Below are 23,124 nucleotides of genomic sequence, written 5' to 3'. Positions count from 1 at the left end.
CTCTACATCCAGTGTGGGGCTCGAGCTCACAACCCTGAGATCAAGAGTCACCTGCTCCACCAACTAAGCCAGCCAGGCCCCCCATTTTTAAGATTTTTTCCCTTATTATTTTGATTTGCCATCTTAAATTCATTGTGAAAGCAAGATATAAACCCGTTATCTAATGGTACATGGGTATATTTGTGCAGTTTTTCTGTACAGAACCATCAACTCCTTGAAGACTGAACAAGCAGTTCGGTTTCCTGGCCATATTTTATTTTATCTTTTTATTTAAATTTTAGGTAGTTAATATACATGGCCAGATATAAATAGGGTGGTCAAGGAAGGAGCTTAGAATGAGCCAGAATCGGGGAGAAGGGAAGCACTTTTTGAAGCAGGGAGAACTTCCAAGCTCTAAGATAGGAATGAACTTGGTGAATTCTAGGAACAGAAACAAGGCCAAAATGATTATTGTTTGGAGAGCATTAGAGATTTGAGGGTGGGTCAAAGAGACATTCAGGCCAGGTGACATTGCCTATAGTCAGGGTTCTATTTTATGCATGATTGGAAGCCATTGGAGTTCGTAAATTAGCTTATATTTTTAAAAGATCACTGACAGTGTTATGGAAAATGGACTATAATGAGGTGGGCATATGGCTTGGACCAGACTGTAGTCCAGGAGTTGGAGAGAAGCACACAGATATAGAATAGGTTTTGGAGGTAGAGCCTCTGAAGTTGGGCTGGTGGTTAGCAGGGCAGAGAATTGAGGATGACAGGTGTTTTGCCTGATCATCTCGGTAGACTGTCTCTGGTTGTGAGGGTCAGGGTGCGGAATCGAGATAAAACCAGTATCAATCAGCTCATTTATGGTGAGAATTTAAAACTGCTGAGCAGACTGGACTACCAGGACGTTTTCTTCTCTGTAAGAAAGTCCACTTGGGAAATTTAATTAGGACCAGAGGGACATGGAGATGGGCAGTCCATCCTGTTTCCCCCAACTCCCCACCCCTCTCAGCTGGGCCCCTAGAATGGGCCAGAGGCCTCGCCCCTCCTGGAAGGTGCTAGAGGCCCCATCGCTCAGGTCACTCTCCGCTAGCTCTGTCAGCAGGAGGCCGTGGAGCCTTGGACCTCAGAGCAGAGGGTGGTGCAGTGATGCGGTTTCCATGCTGGGATGATAGGCAGGGGGCTAAGGTAATGGAAAGGGTGGATTTGAGAAATGCGTATGAGAGAAATGATGAAAGTTGGCAGCTGGTTCATGGTGGGGTGGGGTAAGGGAGGGAGGAGAAGGCCTCATGCTTGCATGTCCGTGAGCCTCAGCTCACTGGTGAATGGGGTGATCGGTATGTGGTGGAGGAAATAAAAAGAATGAGTAGCCTTCATGTGCATATATTCTTCAGCTAACTTTTTAAACCTTAGGGTCGCAATCAGTCTGCTTAGTTTTCTTGAAATTCTGAGGGCATTTGACCACTTAAAAGAGACCTTCAGTGCCCCCGCTCCGTCCCCAACCTTTCCCACGATGCATGAGCCACGTTTTCCAAAATAAGATGTGTTTTCACGTTAAGCTCATTGCTCATCTGAGGAGATGTGACTGACGGTGACAATAGTCATCGTTGTAAGATGCAGTCATTTAGCTGCAGTCCCCGGTGCTTACTGACCCCCGTGGGCAGATAGGACTGTTCTCAGGTGTTTGAGAAAAGTAGGCCCTAATATCAGACTCTGTGGTTGTGGTAGAATCCACTGTGTAGATGGGGGCAGCAAATCCCAAATGATTGTTGATGACAAAGGGGAGAGATCTCTTCCTTTGCCGATATCTCCTGTTGGTATAAACACTAACACACACGCAGTTTCTGGTACTTAAAAGTAGGGTTCCAAATAATTTTTAAATGAAGCTTTGTGTTTAAAAAGCTCACTGTGGGGAGGGGGGGGCGGCGGTGGATAACCGTGTCAGACTTAATTAAATGCCTCAAAAATCTCCAATACCTCTGTGGTACTGTTCCTAAAAATAAAATGCTTGATGCATAGAGCTGTCCTACAGCTTTGTTTAGACAATTAATTCTTGAATTTTGGTACTTAGTAATACTTGCTAAGATTTATTGAGTGCTTACTGTGTGCCAGGCACTGTGCTCAATGTTATCTGTGGGTATGTCTCTTGGCCTTCACATAGCCCTGTGAGATGAGATGTTGGGACTGTCCTTGCCACCCCATTTTACAGGTTAGGCCAAGTGAGGTTAAGTATTCGTCCATGGTCACACAGTGCTGCAACTGGGACATAAACCCAGGAATTCTGGCTTCACAGCTCATATTGGTTTCTTACCACACTTCAGTGTGTATGTGAATCTTTATTGCATTTTTAAATATTCCTCTTTCCTAAGAAGAGCTATGAGCCATTGCCACCCTGGAGATGTGGTGGTGTCTGTGATGACCAGGTGCTGGCTTGCTGGCAGCATCCTTCTTTCCATGTGACTGTGCCTGGCAAGACGGAGGACAAGAAGACAGGCAGGGTAGGGAAAGGAGAGATGGTGTTCTACACTGGAGTGTAAAGAACAAAAATTGCATTAGGTTCCCTGGAGCCTGAATTTATTAAGATAGCATAGGATGAAATGTCTTATCAGAGTCCTGTGTTTGACATTTGAGTTACTAGAAAAGCAGGTACTGTTTCATCTTGAGAAGGGGCTGGGTCCCCAGTGGCCTCAGGACTCCCCTGGTCCTAAAGAGAATTTCTAAGGAGAAGCACAAACATGAGATAGAGCGGTTGCAGTTGATTTAAATAGAGGGGATGGGCGTGGGTAACAACAACATCCTTTCTACTCATTCTCTTGCCTTTGTTCTAATGTAATTTTTCATGCCATGCTCTTGGTGCATGTGGATACTCTTGTATGTGGGTGTGTAGCCGCTGGGAGGGATTCTCCCACTTCAGCATCTTCATTCATTAAACATCTGTTGAGTGTCTGCCACGTGCCGGGCACCCGGCTAAGCTCAGAGGAGACACCAGGGCACATGGTGCTGACTGGAATTTCATCCCCAGCCAGGTGGGTACACACCTGAGTAGGCTTGCTCTGGGCTGTGAAGCTTTTTGACCTTTGGCTCGGGAACATGCAGAAGAGTTCCGTGCGTGGGATTTAAGAGACAAAACACATGAACAGGGGGTGAGGTGGGGGAGAGAAAACGAAGACTCTTAACTGTAGAGAACAAACTGGTGGTGACCAGAGGGGAGGGGGTGGGGGGATGGGCTAAATGGGTGACGGGGATCAAGGAGAGCACTTGTGATGAGCCCTGGGTGTTGTGTGTAAGGGTTGTTGTGTGTAAGGGTTAAATCACTAAGTTCTACACCTGAACTAACTAATATTAACTAATAATCCTCTAACTAATATTAACACTGTATGTTAACTAACTTGAATTTCAAATAATAATTGGGGGAAAAAGGGTACTATGTGTCTTATTGTTATTCAGTGTAAATATTTTTTCTTAAACTGAGAGCCTAGGAGTGAGCAACTTAGTCCTTAGAGCAGAGCGATCCACAGCTGGGGCAAACCATGCACATTGTTGACTTGCAGATCCTAGTCAGTCAGGCCATCTCTCAGCCTGGCTCTTTAGTTCTGCTGCTGCCAGAAGATTGTTCCGCAGAGGCTCTGCTCGGGTGGACAGGGCCACAGAACAAAACATGTCTGCGCCTGTTTACACCCTCTGGCCAGCCTCCCCTTTCTTTGTAGCCGGCAGGATTTCCTGAGGAAGCTGTCCTGGTGGAGGGTGGGCCGGGGTTAACCAGGACGTGATGACGCGCAGCCCCCTCTGCCCTCTGGGAGCTGCGCTGAGGTCAGCCTAGATCCTGGGTCCGCCCTTTCCAGTCTATAAGTTCCAAGGCCCATTCTCCTGCCCATGTTAAGGGGTGGGTGGGGGCCCGTGGGGGGGATAGATTTGGTTTGTGTCCCCCTTGCACGTGGCTGCTTTTTCCTATTTCATGCTTGCACATAGTACTGGGATGGAAAGCTTGGGAGGGGGCACCCCTCAGGGGCCCCCAGAGCAGCTGTGTCAACACTTCCAAGCCCCAGCGTTTCCCGCGGTGCCGCGGGGCCAGTCACTCGAGGGCTGCTGGGTCAGCGGCGGGCCCAGCCGCAGGAAGAAATGATGGGATTGGACGATGTGCCAGTGTGTTTGGCCTGGCCAAGCCCCCAGGTGTATGTTTCCTCATACGTGGTTGAGTGAATTATTCCACCGTACACTTCTACAGCTCGGAAGTACTGCACTGTTAACGAATGCTCATTTTTATTTAAAAAATGTAATGGGAGGGTCTGTCTTCTGTGAAGGCCTCAGGAGATGGCTGTATAATTTAAATCAGCAGTAAGGTTAGTATACCGAACTGCTGCAAGCCCATTTTTCTGGAGTGAAGTCAGGTTTGGGAGTAGGTCGTCACGGATTTGAAGCCTGGGTCTGAGCTTTTTAGCCAAGTGACGGTGGACACTTTTGTCACCTCCCTGAGTGTCTACGCCCTCACTAGGTTGTACCGTTAGTACCACCTACTTACGACTTGTACGTTTTAAGTGAAATAACATGTGGGAACACCTGATACATAATATAGTCATGTAGATGTTCAGTAAATATTAATTTCTCCCCAGCTCATCCTTCCAGCCTCCTCAACACACACGTGCACGCACACACATGCCAGATTCTATTCTTTTTTTAAAGATTTTTATTCATTTGAGAGAGAGAGCATGTGTGCACAAGTGGGGGTAGGTGCAGAGGGAGAGGGAGAAGCAGACCCCCTGCTGAGTGGCGAGCCCGACATGACCTGGGGCTCCTACCTGGGGCTTGATCCCAGGACCTGGAGATCATGACCTTAGCCAAAGTCAGACACTTAACCGACTGAGCCACCCAGTCACCCATCTGGCCCTCATGCCAGATTCTAGTGTCAGCATTTTCTACAAACTTGATCAAACGTATCAAAAGCAAATCATTTTAAAGACATCTGTATGGTGCATGAAGCTCCATGCTGTTAGCCCGGAAGATTACTGAGCTTTTATTAAATGCCTACCCCTGTGACCTTGTGGTAGGCACTGCCAAGAGTTACAAGTGCACTGCGTTGTAGATGACCCACACATTGGCCTGGCATAGCTAATCCATGTTGGGGAGGGTGCCTGAACGTGCATATGTGAGACAATCAGGAGTAGATACACGCCAGGCAGAGTGACTAAACAGACATTGAGGGAGTACGCAGCATAGGAGGGATATGCCTGTAGATAAATTCCTCTGCTCTGAATGAGAAAAAGGCTATTTTGGAATCTGGGTTTATCACAGGTTTCTCGGCTTCTGCGTCGTGTTTGTTATCTGTAGTAGTCATATCTGCTTTACCCATTGAAACTGTTTCTACCTGGACAAAGGTGATTTCATTAAGACAGGAAATTTTTTAAGCCGGACTACCCAGGGTTGGTCATGATATTCCAGAACATTGTAAGTGACAATGGCAATTATTAGTGACAAAAGCAATTCTTTATTGAGTTCTGGGTGCCAGATACTATGTTGAGCGCTGTACATGGACTATTAAACTCATTTATTAGGCCTCGTGGCCCTGTGGGCAGGTACTTCCAAGGCGCAAGGAAATTTAATAACTTGCCTTTTTGAGGTTAGAGATGGAGTATTAGCAGTTGTGTCAAACTGGTTCTTTCTTTTCCTTTTCCAAAAAAGAGAAAGGGCGCCTGGGTGGCTCAGTCGTTAAGTGTCTGCCTTCGGCTCAGGTCATGATCCCGGGGTCCTGGGATCGAGTCCCACATCGGGCTCCCTGCTCAGCAGGAAGCCTGCTTCTCCCTCTCCCACTCCCCCTGCTTGTGTTCCCACTCTCGCTGTCTCTCTCTCTGTCAAATAAATAAATAAAATCTTTAAAAAAAAAAAAAAAAAACAAGAGAAAGAAACCCTAAAACAAACCAAACCAAGAAACTCCTCCACAAAGTAGATAAAATAATTTCTTAATAACAAACAGCAGTTTTGGGGCACCAGGGTGGCTTAGTCGGTTAAGCATCTAACGTCAGCTCGGGTCATGATCCCAGGGTCCTGGGATCAAGCCCCGCATCGGGCTCCCTGCTCCACGGGAAGCCTGCTTCTCCCTCTCCCACTCCCCCTGCTTGTGTTTCCTCTCTCACTGTCTCTCTCTCTGTCAAATAAATAAATAAAATCTTTAAAAAAAAAAAGCAGCTTTTTTTTCTTTTATAAATGGAAGGTGGAGGTGAGGAAGGGTTATAAGGATAGATCAAATGATCAAACATCTCCTACACAAAGTATTCTGAGGTCGTTTACGTTTATCTCGACATCTTTGGTTAAAAAACAGATTGTGGAGGGCGCCTGGGTGGCTCAGATGGTTAAGCGTCTGCCTTCGGCTCAGGTCATGATCCCAGGATCCTGGGATCGAGTTCCCTGTCGGGCTCCCTGCTCCTTGGGAACCTGCTTCCTCCCTCTGCCTCTCTCTCTCTCTCTCTTCCATGAATGGGTAAATAAAATCTTAAAAAAAAAAAAAAAAAAACAGGTTGTGGAATATGGACAAAATCCGATGCAATTCTAAGAAACAAATAGGCGATTAATTATTGGAGATTCAAGGGTAGTTGGCAAGATTTTGAATAAGGAGGAAATTCACACAGAAGCAGTCTGTGGAAAGTTTGGACACATGAGTTCCGGGATTCTGGTCCTTGAGTTACCCACATTGGAATGTTTTGATCCCAGGCTTTTTCTTTTCTATCTTTCAACAAGGCCATCTTGGTTTCCTTCTATTAAATTCTCTCTCTGCTTTGGCGATATTTAGGGTCTCTTGTCAAAAAATACGTTCCAACCTAATAAGGTATTCTCAAAGGAAGACTGCCACACAAGAATGAAACAGCAAATAAAATTTTTATAATGAAAAAACAATCGGTGAAGTATATTGCCACATGCCGCATGCTTTAGTATCTCTCCTTGGTTGTCTCCTTAAATGTTGCTGTCAGAATGCCAGCCTCATGGAATGGCTGTAATTTCTCTTCTTTCTTCCATATTGTATACCTCTTAGGGGTTTTGTTGCCATGGAGAGGGGGCTGGGAGAGAAGTGCCTCTTGTCACTGGGCAAATGTTTTGGAAAAATGAAGCGAGGTTGAAATTAATCGGCATGCCTTTTTAGATATTTCCTGAATTATTTCTATGGAAAATCAGTTTGGTTTTTCTGCATTTTTGCCTGTGTCACATCAGGCTTCCACAGCCACGCTTGTCTTTGGGGAGGTGGGAACAGGATCTGGCCTCAGTCTAGGCATAGAGCAAGGGTGCTTTATGGGTTCTTGGTGCTCACAAATAAGAAAAGGCCGGAATGGGGGCAGGGAGCCTTTTACTCACCAGTTTTCCCAACACCTGCCTTCTGTGACCAGGGAGGTCGTGAAGAACTGCAGTGGGAGAACAGTTAATTCTAATGGCCTTTTGAGAATCTTTATTATCTGCATTTATGACCTGGTTTGCAGGTGGAGGTCCGAAGGTCTTATTCGGGGATATTCGTTAACAGAACCAATTTCCCCACTAGTAGTTGTTCACAGAACATTCTTTCTAAATGCAATACGAAAAAATATTTGGAGTTACCAAACTAGCTCATTTATGACCTAGATAGATACAGAGAGTGTCTTGACATAGCCCTCACTCATTTTTACAAAATGGAATACTACAGATACTTCTTTTCAGACTTTGTGAAACTGCTTAAATTGCAAATTACATGGTTGCACATTGCATAAGGAAGCCCAGCACCACCATGAATTCAGAAACACTGTCATATAAAAACCTTCTTCTGCTGCCATGTTCTTTCACTTTCAGACTTGCAGCCTAGAGCCAGTTCTTTAAAAGGCTTGTCTATGTAGGTGAAATAATTTTCCCTGGGTAGTGGCTGTTTTGCAATATGCTTATACTACATTTGACTTTCTCACATTTAAAAACTAATAAACTACATAAACATAAAAGTGCTAAGTGTTAAAACCAACACCTCTTAGGAGTTTGTTTTTTAATAAGCTTATGTAATTAACACCTTGAACCATATATTCCATTTGTTTCTTTTGAAACCATACAAAGAGAACAGGATGATACACATACAGAAGGCACTAGCATAGTTAATACTGGCTTTTTAAATTATGCTGAAGTAATGGGTGTTTTAGAAATTAAACCTTGCCAATTACTTTTAAGTCTGAGAACTGAAGAGTCGATCCATTACCGAGAGAAAAATAGAACATAAAGCAGTATATAAATTGTTGATATTCCTCTTCCCAAGGGCCCGAGCATAATGCCTGGCACAGTGCTTGTTGATTGACAGTTTTATTCCATTCATTCATTGATCCAGTAAATTTATATTGAAATTCTTCTAGGTACTGTCCTAAGCACTGAGCAGTGAACAAAACTTAGAAAAATTTCTGCCCTTAGGGACCTTACACTTTAGGGGACGGGACTAAAACAGACATGAGTTATATGCAAACTAGTTTAGATGATGAGAAGTGGGGAGGAGAGAGAGTAGGCAGAGGATGGGGTCAGAGACTGTGTGTGCCTGAGAGGTGGGTTGCCATTGTAGCTAGGGCACACTGGGGAAGCAGGGTGTTGAGTCACCTCTGTGGCAGGTGAGGGCAGAGCGGTGAGGGCAGAGACAGGAGCAAGTCCCAAGGCCGGGTTAGCTGGCATGTTTTGGAGTGTTGGAAGAGAAGCAAGGTAGCCTTGTGGCCAGGCAATGAGCCTGAGAGGCTCCAGATGGGGCACGAGAGACGTGGGGGAGGGCACAGATGACATGGACCATGGACCTTTCAGTTCATGGGGGTGGGGGCTGCAGCCTTTACTCTGAAGGGGACTGAAGCTTTTGAGTAGAGGGGCAAGGGTCTGACTTAAGTTCAAACAGGATCTCTCCGACTGCTGTGTTTAGAGGGTGCCCGGGGTGAACGGGAGGGAGCCAAGTGTTTGATTTCCCAGTATAAAGTGGAGCTGTTGAATTGTGCTTTGCCAATGGAAAGACACAGCCTATCCTGACAGGGTAGCATTAAAAACAACAACTAGGGGACCCTTTAAGAGACTTATTAGTACACTTTTTTGGTAGGTACACTTTTTTGGTTGGCTTTTCTCCCACAACGTGACAATTAAAAATTTATCATCCACATCACAGAGGAATAAAAGTGAAATTGCTCTTTTTTATAGAGCAATTGAGGAGCATAAAAAAGTTTGGGTGGTAGACATGTGACTAGCCTATGAATCTAAGAACTTGGATAGGAAGGAAGAAGGGACTGTGTTCCAGCAAACACTGACCTATAAAACTGTTAAAAGTAACAAGATTTGGCCGATAAGTACGTAAAATGTTAATTCTTAAGTAGAAGTGAATTCCTCTTTAAGAAAAATTATATGTTAGAAATTTAAACCTTAGGTGTTATGAAAAAGCCAGTGGTGATGTTAGTAAGTTCTCAGCTCGTGAGCAAATTGGAAAAATGAACATTTTCATTCTAGTGACAAGTGGCTTGGTAGAATGATGTGAATTCATCTCAGGTGGGCTTTTTTTTTTTTTTTTGCTTTTAAGCCTAAGATACCTGTCAAGTTTACACTGTAACTCTATATAGAATGTGGTACAAAGCAAATAAATTTCATTCTCAACTTCCAAGATGTTTTAAAAATGTTTTTAATCTGAGTAGGCCCCATGTGCTAAGGATGCTTTTTCAGAGATCTTTCACATTATCTTCTTGGCAAATGGAAAAGTCTTTTATGATGAAAATTGAGATCATCTTGAGGGGAAATGATGTAGTTAGGAAAGAACTTTTCTTCCCAAAGAATTGAAATAAAAGTATGGCCTTCATGTCATATACTGTTTTATATGGTTACATCCATAGATGGACAGACACCCAGATCCAGATAATACTCACCTGTGTGCCTGGAACAAGAAGAATAATTTTGCGCAGCTGACATTCTCTAAATCTGGTTTTTCCTGTAGGTCACAGGTCAGAATGTGCACAGAATGAAGACGGCAGATTTCCCGTTTACCCCACATCCACAAGCGGGCTTTTGAGTCCCCAAATGAAGTCCTTGGAGCACGGAGTGTTCTTGGAAGTGTCCTTGAGATAAGGGGATGGACAGAAGAGCAGATGTCGGAAGCTAGGTCATGAAATGTGCTTGAGGAGGGTTAGGTGTGCGGTGAAGAGTTGTTTTTGGATTACTTGGAGTTTTTCCAGGGCAATGGGTAAACTGGTTTCTCCCTGACTTTGGATAGAGACCACCCAATTGGTGTCACGTGAATGAAGGGCCCTGAAATAGCCTCCACTGTATAGGATCAGACAGGTTTCCATTTGGCTCATCAAAGCTCATTCCCAGCGAGGGAATGTGCCTGTTTCCTTGGCCACAGCGTTGGTCTTGTATTTGCTTTCTGACACCACCTTCCCCAGCAGCATTCCAGGTGTGTTTTCCTCCTGGTCTCCCTGGCAGGGATTGGATGGGGAGGTTTCAAAAGGTTATGGCCCTGGTGTCTTCAGTGCCTCCTTATATAGTCATTTCCAAACACTCGCCTTTTCTGTCAGGATGTGAGAAGAATGAAAGAGTTTAGTGACCTTGTGCCCCTTGCGCCAAGGAACTTTCCCCGTTAATCTTTTTGGTGTAAGAATCTTCCATTGGATTCCAACGAGATCCATGCCCATCCATATATCAAGAATGGTCAGCAATAAGCAGAAATAATCAGAAATCAGTTTTGTACGTGAAGAATCCTCCCCGCAGCTTTCCTTCTTTCTCTTCCCCCTCCTGTCCTGCCACACCTCTGCACCGACTCTTCAGCCAGCTGGGTAGCTTTTCCTCAGGGAACAGGTGAGGCTGTCTCCTGACTCAGACGAATTATATGTATTTGTTGTCCCTTCTGCCTGGAAACATATTCCGCAACCCTTCACCTCGTTCTTCATTGGTTGTTATTTCAAAGGATGTTTGAATGTCTCACTCACTCACTAGGCTCAATTACTGCTCTAAAGTTGGTGGGGACAGAGACTGAGACTAAAAGCTCATCATTATATATGAAAATGCCGAATGAATGTTATGGGACCCTCAGGAAGTGGGGAGTCAGTTCTGTTGACTTCCATTCCTTCCTTCCTCCATGCATCTGATAGACACCTCTTAGGGAATGGCTAAGTATCATTGTGATGGTGTTAGGTGCTGAGGTTGCCAAAATGAGTAAGACCCAGCTCCAGCTTTCAAGGACTTTGAAGTCTCCTGGGAATGACAACCGAGTAAAAGTCATTTTAAAAGATGCCTTAAAATAGAGAACTTCAAATAGATACCGAAGTGTCATATTTTAAAGAACTCCCATGTTCCAGCGCTACCATCAGTCATGGCCAATCTTGTTTCAACTATACCTGCACCCACCTCCTCCTCCTCCCTCCATGCCTCTGAAGCAGACTGCAGACATCAGGTCATTCCGTTTGTGGGTGGAATGTATGATTGGCAGTGATGCAGCAAGAAGACCACCTGCCATGCCAAGTCCGTTGTGAAGGATGGGCTGCTGTCTGCGGGGTCAGTAGGGCGAAAGAAGGTGTTCCAGGCAGAAGAAACAGCATGGAGGAGTGGGGATGATAGAGTGCCGTGTGGACTAGTTTGATCTGGCCCAAACTGGTGTGTGGATAAGGGAGGTGGAGCCACGGGACAAGTCTAGAAAGGCGGACAGTCCAGATAAAAAGGCTGTCATATTGTATGGTATACAACAGACCGACTTTGTCAAATCCTCCCTGGGAGACATTTACAGTTTTCAAGATCTATATTCTAAAAGTCACCGTGGGCATGGGATCTAGGGCAGGGGTTGTACATGAGATGAGATTGGAGAGAGGGTGAGGAGCTGGGAAGTTTTGTCCGCAACTTAAAACACTGCCCGGATTAGGATGTAGAGGTTTTAGGGAAGAGATGTTATACTAACATTGACTTATTCATGACACATTAGTATAATTAGTTCCATTAGACATAGTGGCCTCTTTGAGGGTAAGTGAAGGACTCCTGAGATCTGGTGTGGAGGCAACTGGTTGAGGCTAATCTCTGGAACACCGGAATCCAGCCTGAAAGTTTGGGGAGTTGGAGAGTTCATACTGAATACGTAGGAAGAGGAGGCAAGGCATTTACAGCTAAGGAAGTGGAGAAGGAGTTTTGAGAGTATAAGTCAGGGGCATCCAAGTACTTCAGTATGGGCCATTTGATCAGTGTCCTGGGTCTTGCTGGCCATCTGAATTTTTATTGATAACACTGTTTAGGTAATACTTACCAGTTCTTAAAAATCTGAAGCTTTTGGAGCATCACCGAAAAAGATTTTAATTAACAATGAATGGTTACAAGATCTATCCTCTTGTCAGTCTTGATCAGGTCACCAGGACTTCCAAATCTCTCTTAGCCTGCCTCAAGGTAATCAGACACGGTGATCGAGTCCTGTTCTGATTCCATTCATTATCACCCTCCTGACTCTCTGCTCAAGCCACAGCAGAATATAATTTTCTTAAAATATGACAAACTCAAATATTGTACAAGGTTTAACAACCTGAAATTTCAGGATTGTTTTGAGATTAATCATTTCCAAATTTCTAGGAATATTATAGATCACTACCCCCCCCCCCCCCGAATCAGGTCATCATTGGCCAAATGCTTGAGAATGCTCATATCCTCATGATTATGTGACAGAGGCAGCCAGAGAAAGTGCAAAGTGTGATTCATACTCATCAAAATCTGTGAACATGGTCAGAAATTGTGACTTCATTTTCACCAAACTAGCTCGTTCATTGCCACCCAACTAGCTCGCTCTGCTGTTCTTTCCAAATCTGTGATTCTGTTAGCTCAGGGCAATTTAGAAATGAGAAATGAGTTTAGTCCGCAATTGCCATCTGCTAATTGCACATGTCCATTTTGAGTACGAATCTGTACTTTAATTTTTTTGAACAAATTGTCAATGTTCCAGTCACTTCCCTTCATTTTCAAGTTCTGAAGCTTCCTGTGAGATGTTCTTTTGAGCCACTGATAGATAGCTCAGCAGATTGGATCTTTCAGAGCCCTTAATTCCAGAAACACCTTACACGAAGCACACAGCCTAGTAAACCCCCTTAACAGGTTTCCATGACTTAACCATATGACTACAGTAATAAAGACCATACTTTGCTTTTCTATTAATAATAAACATTCATGTTTCTTGATTTTATATTGTATACATAGCACCTAGCAGAACACCTGGAGTGTCATAGATGTTCAGTACATATTATTTGAATTAATGGCATACCCTCTTAGGTGTTGATGATTGAAGAACGTATTAATTTTCTAGCCTTGGTCACTTTCTCCATCATACCTGCCAGTTAACGTGATATCACACACACTCCCTGGGAGGGATACAGAGGAGGCCTTTTTTTTTTTTTTTTTTTTTTTTTAAATCCCATTTTATTGTAGCTACACCTCTCCATGGTCAGGAAACTTGAGTTCTCATACTTAGACTGAGCTTTCCAAATTCCTTCCGAGCTGATAATTAGAGATTCCTGGTTTGTGTGTGAGATTCTGGTAATCACATTTTTGCTAAAAATCTCAAGCTTTTCGTCCCCTCGGGTCAAGCAAGCTGCACTGGACCTGAGGGAGGAAGAGGAGACGAGAAGAACACGTTTCCACTGTGGCTTTAGATCTGTCGAAGCACTGATGACATTTCCCCAAGAAAACGGGGAGCACAAGAAGAGAAAAAGGCAGGGGAAGCTTTGGGGAAGCATCTGCTTGTTGGGGTGAGCTGAGGAGGAAAGGTTGAGGGTTGGGAGGAGGCCAGTGGTCCGGAGCGGTGGGGGGGGGGCTCTAGAATAGACTCCAAAGTGGGAGTACCCCCAGGAGTGCAGCCTGGGAGGCAAAATGCCCTCAGTGACTTTCTTTCTTTCTTTTTTTTTTTTTAAAGATTTTATTTATTTATTTGAGAGAGAGAATGAGAGAGAGAGAGAGAGCATGAGAGGGGGGAGGGTCAGAGGGAGAAGCAGACTCCCTGCCGAGCAGGGAGCCCGATGCGGGACCCGATCCCGGGACTCCAGGATCATGACCTGAGCCAAAGGCAGTCGCTTAACCAACTGAACCACCCAGGCGCCCCCCTCAGTGACTTTCATCCTTTTTGTCCTATATTCACTGGAAGATACAGTTTACATTGTGATCAAGAACAGTCATGCATAACTGAAACAAATGTTGCAGGAAACAGTATCCTTGCTTCATGTGTTGTATGCCAGCATTCTCTGTTCTCTTCAATGCTGTTCTGCTCTATGCTATGCAATGTCATTGCAACAAATGCTGGTCTCACATGTCTGCATTTATCTCAGGACTCTGCTGGCTTAGCACTGTATCAACCCGGAAGCCAGAAATGAATCACAGCTGCCATATTTTTTAGACTGAAGGTTGGTGGTGGGTGGCAGGTATCCGTGGTGGCTCCCACGTGGTATCACTGATCCACTCCCTTGTCTTGTTGGCCTGAGGTGGTGCCTAGACCCACCGCAAGTCCAGGTCCTGCCAGATCTCCTTCATCTTCTGGGAGTCTTGAGCCAAGTGCGTGTGTGTGTAGATCTATCGTAAAGAGCTCTAGCTTCTCTTACAGGTCGCCCATGGCCTCAGGGCTTGATGCGGATTTTAGTTGTCTTTGTGTGATTCCTGGGTTCAGTTTCGTCATTGCTCTTTCACACCCAGCTTCTTTCATAACTGCCAGCCTGGCTGACCTGTAGTGATTTTGGACTGACTCAGTGCTAGACCCAGAGGTAGCAGCCTGTATAGACTGTTTCACCAGCTTGAAATCTCTCGTGGTAGTTACTTCTCTGATCCATGCTGACCGCTGCAGCCCTAATGGGCTGTGATCTGGTGGGTGAATACCACTGCAGTTGCTTTTCCATTTGCGAAAAGGAAAGAACTTAGAACTTTTTACTTATACTTGTGTTTATCTCATTTACAATGCCTATTTCTGTGTGCATTTTTAATGTCAATAGATAGAATTTATATTAATAAGTACTTAGAGTTGTAAGTAGATATAATATATATTTATAAATATCTTATATCAAGGAAGTTCCATGGCCCAGTTGTTGTTTATTTTTGGTTTTGTGCTGTATCTGTATGTTTTTTGTTTGTTTTTTTGGGTGGTGGTTTTGTTGAGAGAGTGCTAGGAAGGAGGGAGTGGTCAATGCTGCCTGCTTGAGGCCCTTCTTTCCTCAGGAGCAGATTTATGTTAATCAGAGATGATGCAGAATAGTGAGGGCTTTGGGCACCAAAGTCATATTTGCCAAAGGAAGAATTAGACACAGGGCCTGGCAAGTTCTGGGTGTTTTTGGAGAGGGGGAGTGGAAGATGTGAGATCAGCCCTCAGCCACCTGCCATGTGGGTGTGCCCCCAGGGCCTTTTCATCACCAACAGCATGATCTAATACTGTCCTTGAGTGTGTGTTTTTGGTTGTCATGTGTAAAAAACTTTTTCCTGAGACAGACTGTATTCCAGCTCCAACCATCTTGCAGAAATGCTTGGAGTGATACCTCAGAGAAAAGTATTTGAGATCATTATCTATTCAGTGAATTTCTCCATAATGATAGGGCAGGATGGAATAACAGAGCTGGGTACAGTGACATTGTTGGGAGTGAGTTGGACAGTTCGGAAGTCAGGGCCAGGGTCCCAACAAGAAATATGGAGTCAGGACAGCTGAGAGAAAACAGCACTGACATCCAGTTTTGCAGCTTAGCGCACTAGCATTCTGCTTTGCAGCCTTTGCAGAAGTGACTTCTGCAAAACGTCCTAAAATAAGATAGTTAACCGCAGAACATTTGTCCCTATCATGGGCAAGGGGCAGTTAAGATATAAGCCCCCAGATGTCAACAAAAAAAGACCGTGAGCACGTAGACCTTAACCTAATAGGTACACAGATACGTGACCAGAGCCATGATTGGCATGACTCAGCACACCGTGAATGCTTAATGTAGTTCTGCAGAAGAGCTCATAAAAACCCCTCAACTTAGACACTCCAGGGGCAACCCTCTCCGGTCCCCTCCCTCTCTGGGCACTTAATGCTCTTGCTCAATAAGCTTTGCTTTGCTGCCCACCACTCTTAATCTGGTCCACCTCTTCATTCTTTGAAGTGGCATGACCAAGAACCTGGGGCACTGAAGGCAGAGAATTCCTGCAACACCATCTCACAGATTCAGTGAGGCTGAACAAGGAAATCAAAATTAGTCTTTTATGGTAGTAGCGATTTCACCTGAAAGGTTGCTGGAAGTGTTTATCACCTCAGAATCTTTAAACAAGCTAATTAAGAATGAAAACACATTGTGAAGTCATTCAAGAAATCAGCCTTCGTTGTCGTGTAGTGATTTCGTTCTGTGGATTTAGCTTGCAGGGAACTGATGTACTGACATATAGCTCCGTTCCTCTCCAAAACAACAGGGAGCAATGTAAATATAACATGTACTTTATATTATGCAATATATATATGGACTTATTATTATAGACAAAAAAGGTAGACACACTAAATAAATGAGTCAGGAGACTTCTCTTTCCTCTTTTCCCCCCTCAACATTGGGGATTCAGAGCAACACATTGAGTTTTCCCTCCGGGCTCTGTCTTTACAGTTACATAAAATAGCAGGACCACAAGTTCATTTGTATTCATTTGCATGTGATCTGCATACAGCCATACAGATTACATTGTATTTCCTGGTGTTTTCAGAATTTTTTTTTCTTTTTTTTCCCTCTCTTAAAGACTGTCAAGATATTCTGAACCATAAGTGACATCTGGGAAAGAAGAGAGCAAAAATAACAGAAGTTAATGATACAAATGCTTTGTTTTCATAGTACTTTTAGTTTTCACTTCTCCCAGAGACAGAAGTACATTGGGATAAATATCAGAAATACTGTTAAATCAGTTGTTGAGAGAATAGTGCTATGTCTTTTTTCCTTAATTGCAACAGCAGTCTACCCATTGTTCGGTACAAATTTCCCTTATCTCTATATTTTTATGTTGGTTGTATAAAAGAGGAGTGTTTGGTAGAAATGTATGCTATGGCTTCTTGGGAAGATTACACAAGATTTGCCCTCGGCTGACCTGCCACTGGGAGTAAGACCACAGATTTGATTTAAAGCCGTGTCAAGTGAAGTAGATGGCCCTATGGAAAGATGCTGTGACCTGGTTTTATAATAAGAAAAGGAAGGAGAACTTGAATTTGCATGGATTCTATTCTTTTTTTTTTTAAGATGAAGATGGGAAAATTCTTATAAAAAGATCATGGGGCACAAAATTTCACAATTTACTTAAAATCTTTTGAGGAAATAAGATTTCCCCCATTCCAAAACTTGAACCCATATTGCTTCAGCCTGATGCACGAGAAGCAAAGGGGAAAAATAAGAAGTGAAACAAATTAGGCAAGTGATAACTAGAGCAGAAACAATGAACATCTTAAAAGAAATAAAAGTTTCAAAAGGAATCTATTTCAGTGTTTTAATAATTGTATTTAGAGAGAGTTTAAAGTCATAGTCCAGAGTTTATTCTATAACATCAGTGCCTCTTGACATCAGCATTGTGGGGTGTTGAGTCAGACATGAACTTCACATCCCCAAAAGAAAGATGCATGAGGTGTGGTGCTATTAAATATCCAGCTGCGTTATTTAAATTCCCTGCAGACTAATTTTGCGAACATTTCTGGTAGAAGTGAATGTTTTTACTGAATAGGGCTGTACTATCTCAAGTAGGAACAGGTTGGACAGAAATGGTGCAGAGGTTTCCAGGTAGTCCTGAAAGAGCATGGGTGTTGAGAGGATAAAGAGAAAATGATCTTGTGGTTGTTCGTTGGTTCCAGTTGATGGGGATGAACAGGATTCCTTTCTGGGGATGGCAGACAAGACCTATTTTTAAAAAAACATGTTCTTTTATTCCTTTGCCTTTCTTGACATTTAAATCATCAAGACTGATGAAAATGGAAATTTGGGGGACTTATTGCACATCTGGAAAGCGATTTGGGAAAACAGACGCAGCTGTGCCACCCTGTTCTAAATTATTGTCTGCCAGGCGCCAAGTAAGGAGTGGATAATGCAGCATGTTGCAGGGTGTGAAGCGTTTGCTGTCTTTGGCCTGTGTTGAGTTGAACAGCTGCCTTTTTTCTTATGAGCAACGGATATAGCTTCCAGGCCCCCAAGTTATTGGGGAATTTTGGGTGATTTGGACTGAGAAATAGGGACTTAAACTTTTTCACTTAGTGGCAGAAAATTTTGATCGGCAGCTTGGAAACTTGAGAACCGAACAGTTGGTTTTGAAGGTGTTGCTTGCAAAAAGGGGAAAAAGGGTAATTTGAACTAAGAATTTTTTTGGAGTGGACTTGATTATTCCAAGGAAACGGTTGTGTTAAGTTGTGTTAAGTTGTGCAGTTCAGCTGGTTATTTTGAATAAATAAATTCTTGAATTTATTTATCTGAATTCTTGAAGCCAGAATTCAAGATTGGAGCGCTTTGGCTAAAACAGTACAATTCTTAGTGCCTCTGTGAAAGAGAGAGAGAGGGAGAGAGAGATTTCCATTTAAGAACAGCAACCATAGGAAAGATTCACTCAGATATTAGAAGATGTGGGTTTTATATTTGGTCAAAAGTGGCAGGCATGTTTCCCTTCCTGGATGGATGAAGGTAGATGTTTCTGGATGAAGACAGGATGGATAGCATCATATTCTCGAGAGACTTGACATGACTCTGAAGGGCCCAGGAGCTTCCAGGGGCCCCAGCAGTGGTGGGCAGTGGCCGGATCCAGGCAGTCACTCATAAAAGCGGGTTCTCAGGTGCTGTGGCTGCAAGCCCTGTTCCTCCCACCTTCCAGGCACACTTTGAAGGGAGCGCCTTGGTCTTTCTCAGTGTATACTGGGGGCGGGGACTAAGGAAACACAAAGATCTTGAAGAGAAGGGGGCCCGGGAGGACTTTGTTTCTTTGAAGTGTAAGCTAACTTGTTGGCTTAATAGAAGGCAGCTGCCCAGGCAGCCGTGGACTCAAGCCCTTGCTTCAGCGGGCACTCTGCTCTCATTCTCCTAGTACTGGCTGTGAGTAATAGCTGGTGTTCGGGACTCAGTTCTCTGGGTGTTGGGGCTGAGGTGGGTGGGGTGGGAGAGGGCTGCTCTGAGGGGAAAGCGGTTGCTGTAGGAAGCTGCTGGTCGCTCTTCTGGCTGCCCTGGGCCTCCCAGTCTGTGGGCCCGAGCTCCTTCCTCAGCCGGGCGGGACTGGGGAGCAGAGTTCATGAAGTGAAGGGCCCTGAGATGTGGGCCAGCAAGCTGGGGGCTTATTTTGTCACCTGGGTGATTCTCAGAGGAAGGAGAGCCGGTCAGCTCTGGTGACCTTGCTAAATCTGCTGGGTTCATGGCAGATTAGACACAGTGGGGAAATGGACAGGGTACATGCTGTTGACTTGAGGCGAGCCAGGGCAAACCTTGGGGGATGATAGTGTGATTTACCATGCTGTATTTCAGGAACGTCACCTTAAGATATTCCTTTCTGGCCCCCTTCCTCCCCAGTGATTCTGGTTTCAGGCAGTTTGACAGCAGTAAAGCAAAGACCAGCAGGCTGACCACCCCTGGACCTTTCCTCAGAGGCTCAGCAGCAGATTTCTTACCTTGACTAATCTTACTTCCCTACTGGGGGACCTATTGAAGAGGAGGTTGGGCTCTCAGCTCCTCTACTGTGTCCTTCCAGCCTGTTGTCTGAGATAGACGCACAGACCAACGGACCGAGTGGGGAATGACTTATGCCCAGACGTGTTCAGATACTCAAAACACCTTATTTGGTCTCGTAATTATGAGTTCTTCTTGCCCCTAGATCTGCACTGGGGATTTGGAGGCAATTAACCTCAAAGGGGAACATTTTACTGGTGGGAAAGGAAGAGGTTTTTTTTTTTTTCTAAAAAATCATTTGTTTTCATTTCTGTTTCTCCTGTCTGTTGGTTGCATAAAATCGGTAAACACAGATCTGGGGTAGAGATTGTTCTGACCCAGGCCTCTTGACAAGGCCTGAAAGTCTTTAGCAGAAAGGCTTTTGGAGAACTCTTAATTCCCCAGCCCCACTTGCATCTGAGCATGTCTGGCAGCGTTTTACAAGTGTTGCTGTGTGTGATGTGATAGGGCTGTGCTCTGTAAAATGGAAAGTGTGGGCACCTTCTGGGCTCTCTCAAAGTTGTGTTTCTTTGGTGGTCTTTGTAGCGCCATTTATTCATACCAAAGAAAGGACATGTTGGGAGGTACAAAGGGGCAGGGGAAATGTTTCTATGAATGAATGAATGAATGAAGCAAACGGCTTAACTTACAAATGTAGGCAGCACTTGTCCTCATGAATGTGTTCGGACATGCATTTAGGCATCCACTCCCCTAAGGGAAGACTACAGTCTGAAGCATTATCTTGAAGCAAATATTAGTAACTAATAATCCTATGTGCCAGCCTGACTGTGTTCCTTGATTAGTTCCACTGTGAGATAGGTACTCAACTGTTCTGGTATTCCCAGAGATGAGAAAACACTCCTCTGGCCACTGAGCTGTAAGGGGCAGCAGGGCTGAGTGTGGACTCTGGAGGATGGGCTCTGGAGCAGCTGCTGAGGCCCCAGATGGGTTTCCTCTTTAGGTGAATTTGTAATGAATATGTACTCTCCTTGCATGTTATTCCTATTTCTTGGAATAACTCAAGGGATAGGGTGTTCTTGTCAAGGGTCTCTTGGGAAGGCAGGGCACCGGTATGTCTCAGATGTAGCATCCTCATCGGTTCTCAGTTCTCTGGTTCTCATCAGAATTTCTGGGAGTGGGGTCCTGGTATCAGAATTTCTCAGAAGCTTCCCAGGAGGTTCTGGTGCAGCCACTGATTGGGCTTTAGGGAGCCTCTCACCTGCACAGTGCCTTCTCTGAAGGCGCTCCCCTGAGAGTTTCTGAGCCCTGCCGGGCAGGCGGGGATATGGGTTTAAGACTGTGGCCTTGGCATTGGCAGTCCTGGGTTGGAGGCCTGGCTTCTTTGCTTGTTAGCCCTGGAACCCTTGGGCAGTCACTCAACTTCTTTGGCCTCCTGTTTGTTCACCTGCACAGTGAGGAAACAGGTCTGGCGTCCAGCGGGTATCCTGAGGATTAGGAGGTATCACACATGAAAGTTAGCCTGGCGCTGAACCCCAGCCATGATTAATGTAACTGCATGGAGAGGGGGACCAAAAGTGGTGGGTCTTTTTGCAGGTGGACTGACTGCCTTTTTTCTTTTCCTCTTTCTTCCTGCTGCCCTCCTTGCCCCCAGGACGGCTCGCTGGGAAACATCGATGACCTGGCACAGCAGTATGCAGATTATTACAACACCTGTTTCTCTGATGTGTGCGAGAGGATGGAGGAGCTCCGGAAACGGCGGGTGTCCCAGGACCTGGATGTGGTGAGTGGGTGGCACTGAGAACATGCTTCTGCCCGGCGGGGCTACTCGGTGTCCTGCTCCTGATCCAGCACCCCCTCCAGGCCTTCTGACGGTCCTGGGTGTGCCTGGGGCATCCGTCTGTAAGCTGCTGTGCTAGATTGGGGTACAAAGTTCAGGTCCCAAGGGATGAATCATCTAGCTCTGTGGTCATCAGGTGAATTGAGTATTCGCTGGGATGGCATGGCCAAATCTTTGTATTCACGAAAAGACTAGATTTTATGTTTTAACCTAAGTGACAAGAGTGTTTTCCCTGTTGGCCAGTGTACACTATGGACTCTAAGCCCGAAGACTGTTTAGGCTAGATCTTTTCTTCTTTCCTTCCACCCTTCCGCCCGCCCGCCCTCCCTTCCTTCCTAAAATAAAATTTTAAGAAGCCAGAAACCACCCTGATTTCTCACCTGGTAATTACCATGTTGGTATTTTAGCAGATCCCTGCTCAGTGCTTTTCCTGGCATTTTTACATCAGCAATATAATTCTTGCTTTTTTAGTTAATATTTTATTATAGTTCTTCCATGTCATTAAGATCTTCATAATCACCATTCATGGCTCTAGCCTTGCACTCAGGTGTTTGTTGAAATTCATTTGGCTGTTTCATGAAGACCGTTTAGGATTAATGCCACATTTGAATTTGCATGTGATAAATAGTAAATAAATAGCTTAGGTCTCTCTGTAATCTGTATGTGTGCTAGTGTTTCCATGTTGTGCATTTGCTACGAAAAAATCTCACTGAAACTTCTGCGCTTATTAATTTAAATTTTCATCGTATATTTTATTTGGATTCATCTGGTTCAGTGCTTTTCAAATTGTTTTATTTCACTGTGGTGACCTCAAGACCCCTTCAGGAATGTCTCCTCATCCAGACCAACTCCTTTTTGACCATCTTTTATATATGCAGGGGTGGGGGGTAGGAGAAGGGGCCACATGGTTCTGTTTTGAATAAGAGTCTCTGTGCCTTTAAAAACGGTTTGAAAACTGCTGATTCACTCGAATCCTTATTTATTTTTTAAAAATTCCATAAATCTGCTTAGGGTAGGAATAAAAGAAAAAGCAATAATTAAGAAACTCAGAACAAAGAATTCATTTATTAATAATTCTTTTATGTTATAAAGGATCTATTATATAACAACTAGTTTAGGCACCTTTGTTATTCTGCAAGTGGATGTGCTTCACTTCTACAGTGAGACTCTGGCATTCCTGTGGACTTTAATTTCTTTCCTTAACTCCACCTAAGTGAAGATTCTTCAGGTCAGGAGTAACAGTGTATCATGACTGTCAGATACCTATTGATTCTCTTTTTTTGTGGTTCACTGCCTGAGCAGTAGGCAGTGGTGGGAGTTAGTACAATTGAGTTGATTGAGGCTGAGAAGCATGGGTTGGGGGCTGAGAGCCATCATCCTGGGAGCCTAACATCCTGGCCCAGGCAGGCACATGGGCGTCATCATTGCCCAGGGCATCTTTCCTGTAACTTTGTCGTCTGGCATGTGTGAATGGCAGGGTTGTTTCTTCCTTTTTAACAAAAGTAACCTCAGGTGGCCGAGGACTCCATTGAAATTAATTAGGCTCTTTTATTAGGGCATCGTTAATGAAAAAGGACAGCCCCCCTTTTTTCTGGGGGGGGCAAGATGGCAGCTGAACAACAACTTAAAAATTGCACTGAATTCTTGGATATTGTAATTTTGACCTTGAATGATAGTCTGGTAGCATACTCTGTGGCTTCCTTGGACATTTTGCCATGCAAGGAAATGTTTGCT

At 44.4% G+C, this 23,124-nt stretch overlaps 1 protein-coding gene across 5 annotated transcripts in view; it reads left to right on the top strand.

Moving 5' to 3' along the window:
• The window catches only part of SASH1 (SAM and SH3 domain containing 1), a 188,348-nt gene that overhangs the window by 23,622 nt on the left and 141,602 nt on the right, over positions 1–23,124 (top strand). For all 5 annotated transcript variants that reach the window (XM_027602078.2, XM_027602080.1, XM_027602079.1 and 2 more), the window contains exon 2: positions 21,205–21,333. In XM_027602078.2, coding sequence (XP_027457879.1) covers positions 21,205–21,333 — 129 coding nt within the window. The remainder of the gene's footprint in view (positions 1–21,204; positions 21,334–23,124) is intronic.

This window comes from Zalophus californianus, chromosome 7 (assembly GCF_009762305.2).
Source record: "Zalophus californianus isolate mZalCal1 chromosome 7, mZalCal1.pri.v2, whole genome shotgun sequence".
Taxonomy (NCBI): Eukaryota; Metazoa; Chordata; class Mammalia; order Carnivora; family Otariidae; genus Zalophus; species Zalophus californianus.
Note: the sequence above shows the minus strand (reverse complement) of the source record. Positions and strands in the feature narration are given on the sequence as shown.